The following is an 8,992-nucleotide window of genomic DNA, read 5'->3' on the forward strand; positions in this document are numbered from 1 at the left end:
ATCATTAAGGACCTTCATGATGGTGAGTGGGCCCAGGTAAAACTACGTGACCGGGAGTCGGAGCCTTTCCCTGTACACCTTGGGGTGCGACAGGGATGTCCTCTGGCTCCCACATTATTTAACATCTATTTCTACCACGTAGTTCGTAAAGCCTTCAGTAGCTGTACCGGAGGAATTTCCATCTGGTACAGATACAATGGGAGGCTGATCGATGCCCGGGTGCGATCAAGGGATGGCTCCCTATTGGTCAACCACGTTATGTATGCCGATCTGGTAATTGCTGCTCATTCAGAGGGGGAGTTGGAGGCACTGCTGCTGAAACTGCAGTGTACCACTAAGAGGTGGGGCCTTACCATCAGCCCCACTAAAACGAAGCACCTGCCTGGGTATTTTGTACCATCGGACACTCCAACCCCACAACTCCCAATGGTGATGGGGCAGTTGTGGAGAGTTTCCATACCTAGGCAGTGTGCTCATGACCGGCTCCGGTTTAACAGCAGAGGTCTCACTCCGAATCAGTCGAGCGGCAATATCTTTTCATCGGTTGTGCAACGCTGTGTGGAAGCTACCTGGTTTGTTGCTCCGCACGAAGCTTCAGGTCTTCTCGGCCACAGTCATTCCTCCCTTCTCTACACTTGCAAAACGTGGACCCCCCTAATGGAACATATTCGCTGGTTAGAAACATTCAGGCTGGCCTGCCTACGATCCATCCTGGGTTTAACCAGGCTGGATTGTGTGAGGAGCTCACAAATCCTCGAAAGATCTGGACAAAGTCCCATCGTTGAACTCCTCCGGCAGGCAAGGCTGCATTGGCTGGGTCATGTAGCCCGCATGCCCAGCCACCGCATGCCTAAACAGCTTGTGTTCGGCCTGATCGAGGGGACTAAACGGGCGCGGCATGGGCTAGAGAAGAGATGGAGTGATGTGGTACAGGAGGACGTGGAGCTGAGTGGACTTGCCGATGACCGGTACCAGCGGTATCAAGATCGGCCTCAGTGGAGGAGGCTCGTGAAGGACGCTTCTACTGGGCAGTTGGAGGCAGTCGCCCTCCAACAACAACGGAGGGCGGATGAGCGATGCTCACAACACCGAGCGGAGCGCCGGGTGGCTAAAGCACAGCAAGTTGGCACAGTAGGGGGCACAGGTGGTGCCTCAGCCAGTCATCTCGGTCATCTCAGTCAGTCGAACTGTGGCACCTGGGTCTGCCCCGTGACCTGCCAGCGGGCGTTCGACACTTCACATGGCCTCAAGGTGCACATGGCCTGGCACAAGCATCGTGGTGACGTCACCGCCACTTAGTGGTGTGTGTGAGTGAGTGCGGTGTGCATGGTGTGTGTGCGTGGTGCAGTGGTTAGCGCACTGAGTGGGGAGCGGTGGTGCAGCGGTTAGTGCACTGTGAGTGGGGAGGGGTGGTGCAGTGGTTAGCGCACTGTGAGTGGCGCCCGTCACCGTCACAGCCTCCAGCCAGATGCAGCCTTGGGCCTACTGCAGGTCGACTGCCTCGGATGCAGGGTCACCCCTCCCCCTCCCTCCCACCTCCCCCTCCCTCCCCCCTCCCCCCTCCCTCCCCGTTCCTCCCTCTCTCTCTCCTCCCCTCCCTCCCTCTCCCCCTCCCTCCCTCTCTCTCCCCCTCCCTCCCTCTCTCTCCCCCTCCTCTCCCTCCCTCCCCCGCCCCCCCCCAAGACGGCCCCTACGGAGTGTTTGCGGGCCGTGACGCGTCCCGTGGTCTCGCGTCCTTCCGGCTGGACCGGGACGCGCTGCGGGACACCTACGACGACCTGTCAGACCTGACGGCCGTGCAGACGGAGAGCGTGCGGGAGTGGGAGATGCAGTTCATGGGTGGGAGACTCACTCAGACAGAGACTCAATCAGAGACTCACTCACAGACTCAGAGACTCACTCACACAGAGACTCACTCACACAGAGACTCACTCACACAGAGACTCACCACCACAGAGACTCAATCAGAGACTCACTCACAGACTCGGAGACTCACTCACAGGCTCACCCACGCAGAGACTCACTCATACAGAGGCTCACTCACGCAGAGACTCGCACACACAGAGTCTCAGAGACTCACTGAGATACTCACTCAATCAGACTCACTCACAGACTCACCCATGCAGAGACTCACTCGGAGACTCGCTGACACAGAGACTCACTCACTCGGAGACTCACTCACACAGAGACTCACACAGAGACTCACTCACACAGAGACTCACCACAGAGACTCACTCACACAGAGACTCACACAGAGAGACTCACACAGAGACTCACTCACACAGAGACTCACTCACACAGAGACTCACCACCACAGAGACTCACCCCCCCCCCCCCCGTGCCCCCACAGAGAAGTATCGCTACGTGGGGCGTCTGCTGCGGCCGGGTGAGGAGCCTGCGGACTACACGGACGACGAGGACCTCCGGGAGCCCTCCAGGGACGACTGACGCAGCACGGAGGGGCGGCAGCAGGAGCAGCGATGTGATTGGTCGATCCGTGGGAGGGGAGGTGCCTCTGGGGGGGGGGGTCACAGTGGGGAGAGTGGTCAGGAAGCTGGACCGGACCGGACTGGACCGGACTAAACCGGATCAAACCGGACCGGACGGGACGAGAGTGAGTGCCGAATACCCGGTTGGGTCGGCGAGTCCAAAGATGCGATTGGTCGAGGTGCAACGCGCCGCAACGCGATTGGATGATGACTTTAGCGAGCAAGACTCGCGATTGGACATTCGTTTAAGTGAGCGAGCGCCGCGATTGGTTGTTGTCGGTGCGCGGGCGCCGCGATTGGCCGAATCGTGACGGGCGCCGCGATTGGCCGAATCATGACTGGTGCTGCTATTGGCCGAATCATGACTGGTGCTGCTATTGGCCGAATCATGACGGGCGCCGTGATTGGCCGAATCGTGACGGGCGCTGCGATTGGCCGAATCATGACGGGCGCCTCGATTGGCCGAATCATGACGGGCGCCGCGATTGGCCAAATCATGACTGGTGCTGCTATTGGCCGAATCATGACGGGCGCTGCGGGGGGGGGGGGGGGGGGGGGACGCGAATGCCGACGCCCGATTGGGCTCAAGATGACGTCACGCTGAGGGCTCACGGAGCCGTGATGGCAGGAATTGGTGTCCCGTTTGGTGGCGAGTGGCGAGGAGATGTCCATCTGCCTCGCCTGCGACGCCGGAGGTCGCGGGGCCGGTCACGACCGCTATGACGCCTGCTACTGTTGCTGCTGTTGCTGCCGCTGCTGTTGCTGCTGTTGCTGCCGCTGCCGCTGCTGCTGCTGCCACTGCTGTATATTTATATTTGGGCTCCGCGTGTGTCTGTATCTCTCCCCCGCGGTGGTCGCGTGGATCTTGGCTGCTGCTATAAATTTACACGCGATGACAAACCACTTGAGTGTTGTGAGCGTGTGGGTGAGTGAGTGGGTGAGTGAGTGTGTGGGTGTGTGGGTGAGTGTGTGGGTGTGTGGGTGAGTGTGTGAGTGAGTGTGTGAGTGAGCGAGTGAGTGTGTGAGTGAGCGAGTGGGTGAGCGTGTGGGTGAGCATGTGGGTGAGTTGGTGAGTGATTGGAAGGCATGAGCCAGATCAGCTCAATAACAACGGTAGGAGGCTGTTAGACTTCTGTGCAGCCCATGGGCTTGTAATTACCAACATGCTGTTCCGGCATCGGTGCATCCACACAACATCATGGATGCACGCCGGGTCCAAGCAAGAACATCTGCTGGACTACATAATGACGGACCAGCGGATGTGGGCCCAAGTCCTTGACACCAGGACCTATCGTGGAGCTGATCTGCCCACTCACCATCGACTTGTCATCTGTAAGATGCGCCTGCCGTTATTCCACCCAGGACCCCAATCAAACCCATGGTGGCCTGGTCTCGGCTAGCTGATGAAAGTCAGTGACATGCGGTGAGGTGAATGGTTGGGGAGGCACTGGCTCGTATCGGAGCCAGATTCACACTCGTGAACCCGATAGAGGCAGCTTTCATTCACCATCCAATTGGCACATGTTTCATATTTCAGCATTCTTTACAACACACAGGTGAGTTACGTATTCGATTCACGTTTTATAGGCGAATGCAGTTCCACTATTCATACTCATTCAACACAAATGTAAATAACTATTGCATGGCCTGACCTTGACTTGTAAATGAAGTCCATTCGCCACTCCTGGACAAATATGTCCGTGACTTTGTTGTAGAAGTCCTCTGAGTTGTAAAAGTCTCTCCGTCTCAATGGAGATGATTGCCAGGGATGAAAGTCGCCCTTGGTCAGTCCGATTTGGACTGTAGGTTTTGAGTCGTTTCAAAGCGGAGAACCACGACCTTTCAGCGGACGCTGTTGTAGCTGTCACAGTGAGCATCATCAGCTGGAGTAACCTTGTCAAAAAGAAACATCTCTGATGATAATAATATGCACTGTCCTTGAAGTTGATTGGTCCACACCCGAGACAGCTTTCCTTAGAGCCCAGTCTCCATTGGTGTTGGACCAGATGACGCCAAAAGGACAGTGCATATTATTATCATCATCAGAGTTGTTTCTTTTTGTTTGCATTTTGACTGCTTGTGTTGTGATTATTGCAAGCATGATGCCTTATATAAAGGTGTCAGTTTTTGTACCAGTTTAAAGGGTAAAAACCTATAACTATGCCCTGCGTATGTTGATAGGCTCTGTGGCTCGGTGTCATCGAAATGTCGCGACATTTCATGAGATTTCGTGCAATCACCCAAACCAAGGAAAGTTAGCTCCCCGAAGTGATCAAACCTCATCTTCTTGGTTCTTTCGGTAAAGTCACGTAGAAGGGAAATAATAAAATAATGTTTTATTTTTCTTATTTTATTATTTCCCTTCTACGTGACTTTACCGAAAGAACCAAGAAGATTAATCCCTGCAGTCACGAAAGCTTTAAATCGAAATTGATCAAACCTCGCTTTCATTTGAACGCTGATACTGCCCAGAATGCTATAACACATTCTGTTCCTCTCGTCTCTGATCGGCTGTTGACTCCGGGCAGTCTGGCCACGTGTGACGCATTTCTTCTCGAATCGATCACAGAAGCCATCAAACTCTTGTCTCCGGCGTTCCACAACTCCCATCGTGTCGCGGATTGGCGCACAGCAGAATCCAGTGTCCACTACTTTGTTCTGCAGCGCACGACAACAGAGTGCATCGGGTTCGTTGAAAGTGCCCTCGTGTGCCAGACTAAGGTGCTCTGCAAACCCTTTGGCTACCATCAAAGGTTTGTACATGAAGCCATTCAGATATACAAGCACAGACATAATTTCAACCGTGATGATGGGTACAAACTTAGCAATCATTGGAAAGATGTTATCAACCATGCAAAAAAGATTTAACTACACATTTTGGACCATCTTATCTGACAGGCACTATTTTACTCTACCCAGTGTTAACATCCCCAGCGTTTAACAGTATTCTCCAATAGCATAACAAAATGGGGCTTAATGGTATTTAATTAATCTTAATTTGGAGCTTTCGTGACTGCAGGAATTACTCTTTGGTTCTTTCGGTAAAGTCACGTATAAAGATAAAATAATAAATTAAATAATAGCATACTACGACGTTTCGACTGCAACACAAGCAATCATCATCAGGTATAAAAGAAAGAAATAGCAAAAAAAATCTAACCAGAAAACAATAGACAGACACATAAGCAGACAGATATCACAAAGATACACAGAGAGAGGACGCGCATCGGCACAGAGAGAGAGATCGTCTCTGTGACGGGGCCTTAAATAGAGAGGGGGGGGGGGGGCAGAGGAAAAATTAGCATGTCAATGAGTAGGGCGACGTGTGGTACGGTACACAAGCTTGAAAATTAGGAGAAAGAGAGAAAGACACACTAAAGTTAAATAACCTAGCAAAATATCGCAATGTAATGCAACACAGAGAGTCGGTCAACACAATTAACGCATAGCCTGGTCGATTACGTATTTCAAAGATTGCTAAGTTAGAATTTAAGTGTGAAAATTCCAAAGAGAGGACACAGGCAGAGAGAGAAAACAAAAAACCCAGAGAGAGAGAAAAAAAATAAACTTAAAACTTCCCCGTAGAAATGGTTCAATCTTAATTTGGAGCTTTCGTGACTGCAGGAATTACTCTTTGGTTCTTTCGGTAAAGTCACGTATAAAAACCCATAGGTGGCAGCCATCTCAAGCCAGAGGACGAGAGGACTCTAGCTGCCCGTTTCAAAGACCAATGTGGGCTGGGTTGTGGCCCATTGAACACGCATATAAAGGATTTATAGTGCAAAACTTTGTTTTTACGGGTTAATTTTTTTGATGTTTCGAGTCACAGAACCCCGCGTGAGTCCCAACGTCGCCGGCAGTGGAGAACAGACGCCGGGGGAAGCAGCAGAGGTGATTTGCTTCGTAGCACAGCCACACACACACACAGCCACACACACACAGCCACACACACACACAGCCACACACACACACAGCCACACACACACACAGCCACACACACACACAGCCACACACACACAGCCACACACACACAGCAGCAGTAGTCGTTTCGTGGGTGCCACTCCACTGATTGAAAGTCCAGTTGTTAGAAGTTTTTAAGGGTTAGATATTAAACCTTTTAAATTTTTGCAGCCGCTGGACATTTTTTGCGAGAGCTCGCCAACGTGGAGGGAGAGCGAGCGTCAAAGACGTGGCCTCAAGACACGCCCCCTGAGTGAGGCAGATGTGATGGCTGCCTCACTCAGAGGCGTGTCCTCCCTGAGGGGGAGTGTCCTCACTGAGGGGGAGTGTCCTCACTGAGGGGGAGTGTCCTCACTGAGGGGGGCGTGTCTTCACTGAGGGGGCGTGTCCTCACTGAGGGGCGTCTTCACTGAGGGGGCGTGTCTTCACTGAGGGGGCGTGTCTTCACTGAGAGGGCGTGTCTTCACTGAGGGGGCGTGTCTTCACTGAGGGGGCGTGTCCTCACTGAGGGGGAGTGTCTTCACTGAGGGGGCGTGTCTTCACTGAGGGGGAGTGTCTTCACTGAGGGGGCGTGTCTTCACTGAGGGGGCGTGTCTTCACTGAGGGGGAGTGTCTTCACTGAGGGGGAGTGTCCTCACTGAGGGGGAGTGTCCTCACTGAGGGGGCGTGTCCTCACTGAGGGGGCGTGTCCTCACTGAGGGGGAGTGTCCTCACTGAGGGGGAGTGTCCTCACTGAGGGGGAGTGTCCTCACTGAGGGGGGCGTGTCTTCACTGAGGGGGCGTGTCCTCACTGAGGGGCGTCTTCACTGAGGGGGCGTGTCTTCACTGAGGGGGCGTGTCTTCACTGAGGGGGCGTGTCTTCACTGAGGGGGCGTGTCCTCACTGAGGGGGAGTGTCTTCACTGAGGGGGAGTGTCTTCACTGAGGGGGAGTGTCCTCACTGAGGGGGAGTGTCCTCACTGAGGGGGGCGTGTCCTCACTGAGGGGGCGTGTCTTCACTGAGGTGGAGTGTCTTCACTGAGGGGGAGTGTCTTCACTGAGGGGGCGTGTCCTCACTGAGGGGGAGTGTCCTCACTGAGGGGGGCGTGTCCTCACTGAGGGGGCGTGTCTAAACTGAGGGGGCGTGTCTTCACTGAGGGGGGCGTGTCCTCACTGAGGGGGAGTGTCCTCACTGAGGGGGGCGTGTCTTCACTGAGGGGGCGTGTCCTCACTGAGGGGCGTCTTCACTGAGGGGGCGTGTCTTCACTGAGGGGGCGTGTCTTCACTGAGGGGGCGTGTCCTCACTGAGGGGGCGTGTCTTCACTGAGGGGGAGTGTCTTCACTGAGGGGAGTGTCTTCACTGAGGGGGCGTGTCCTCACTGAGGGGGGAGTGTCTTCACTGAGGGGGAGTGTCTTCACTGAGGGGGGCGTGTCTTCACTGAGGGGGAGTGTCTTCACTGAGGGGGAGTGTCTTCACTGAGGGGGAGTGTCTTCACTGAGGGGGAGTGTCTTCACTGAGGGGGAGTGTCTTCACTGAGGGGGGCGTGTCTTCACTGAGGGGGGGTGTCCTCACTGAGGGGGAGTGTCTTCGCTGAGGGGGCGTGTCTTCACTGAAGGGGTGTGTCTTCACTGAGGGGGAGTGTCCTCACTGAGGGGGAGTGTCTTCACTGAGGGGGAGTGTCTTCACTGAGGGGGCGTGTCCTCACTGAGGGGGAGTGTCTTCACTGAGGGGGAGTGTCCTCACTGAGGGGGAGTGTCTTCACTGAGGGGGAGTGTCTTCACTGAGGGGGGCGTGTCTTCACTGAGGGGGCGTGTATTCACTGAGGGGGAGTGTCTTCACTGAGGGGGCGTGTCTTCACTGAGGGGGCGTGTCTTCACTGAGGGGGAGTGTCTTCATTGAGGGGGAGTGTCTTCACTGAGGGGGGCGTGTCTTCACTGAGGGGGCGTGTCTTCACTGAGGGGGAGTGTCTTCACTGAGGGGGAGTGTCTCACTGAGGGGGCGTGTCTTCACTGAGGGGGCGTGTCTTCACTGAGGGGGCGTGTCTTCACTGAGGGGGCGTGTCTTCACTGAGGGGGCGTGTCTTCACTGAGGGGGAGTGTCTTCACTGAGGGGGCGTGTCTTCACTGAGGGGGGCGTGTCTTCACTGAGGGGGCGTGTCTTCACTGAGGGGGCGTGTCTTCACTGAGGGGGCGTGTCTTCACTGAGGGGGAGTGTCTTCACTGAGGGGGAGTGTCTTCACTGAGGGGGCGTGTCTTCACTGAGGGGCGTGTCTTCACTGAGGGGGAGTGTCTTCACTGAGGGGGGTGTCTTCACTGAGGGGGGTGTCTTCACTGAGGGGGCGTGTCTTCACTGAGGGGGAGTGTCTTCACTGAGGGGAGTGTCTTCACTGAGGGGGAGTGTCTTCACTGAGGGGAGTGTCTCACTGAGGGGGAGTGTCTTCACTGAGGGGAGTGTCTCACTGAGGGGAGTGTCTTCACTGAGGGGGTGTCTTCACTGAGGGGGCGTGTCTCACTGAGGGGGTGTCTTCACTGAGGGGGAGTGTCTTCACTGAGGGGGTGTCTTCA

The 8,992-nt window shown here is 54.9% G+C and overlaps 1 protein-coding gene across 1 annotated transcript in view; it reads left to right on the forward strand.

Annotated features, from left to right (window-relative positions):
• LOC133339592 (membrane-associated progesterone receptor component 2-like) overlaps nucleotides 1-3,416 on the forward strand; it is a 6,169-nt gene extending 2,753 nt beyond the window's left edge. Inside the window, exons 2-3 of the mRNA XM_061547714.1 lie at nucleotides 1,684-1,839; nucleotides 2,351-3,416. Of these exons, the coding sequence (XP_061403698.1) occupies nucleotides 1,684-1,839; nucleotides 2,351-2,448 (254 nt within the window). The 3' untranslated portion in view covers nucleotides 2,449-3,416. The remainder of the gene's footprint in view (nucleotides 1-1,683; nucleotides 1,840-2,350) is intronic.
• Nucleotides 3,417-8,992: the final 5,576 nt, after the last annotated feature.

The sequence above is a fragment of the Lethenteron reissneri genome, unplaced genomic scaffold, assembly GCF_015708825.2.
Source record: "Lethenteron reissneri isolate LAM-NWPU_2019-01 unplaced genomic scaffold, ASM1570882v1 scaffold_1930, whole genome shotgun sequence".
Lineage (NCBI taxonomy): Eukaryota > Metazoa > Chordata > Hyperoartia > Petromyzontiformes > Petromyzontidae > Lethenteron > Lethenteron reissneri.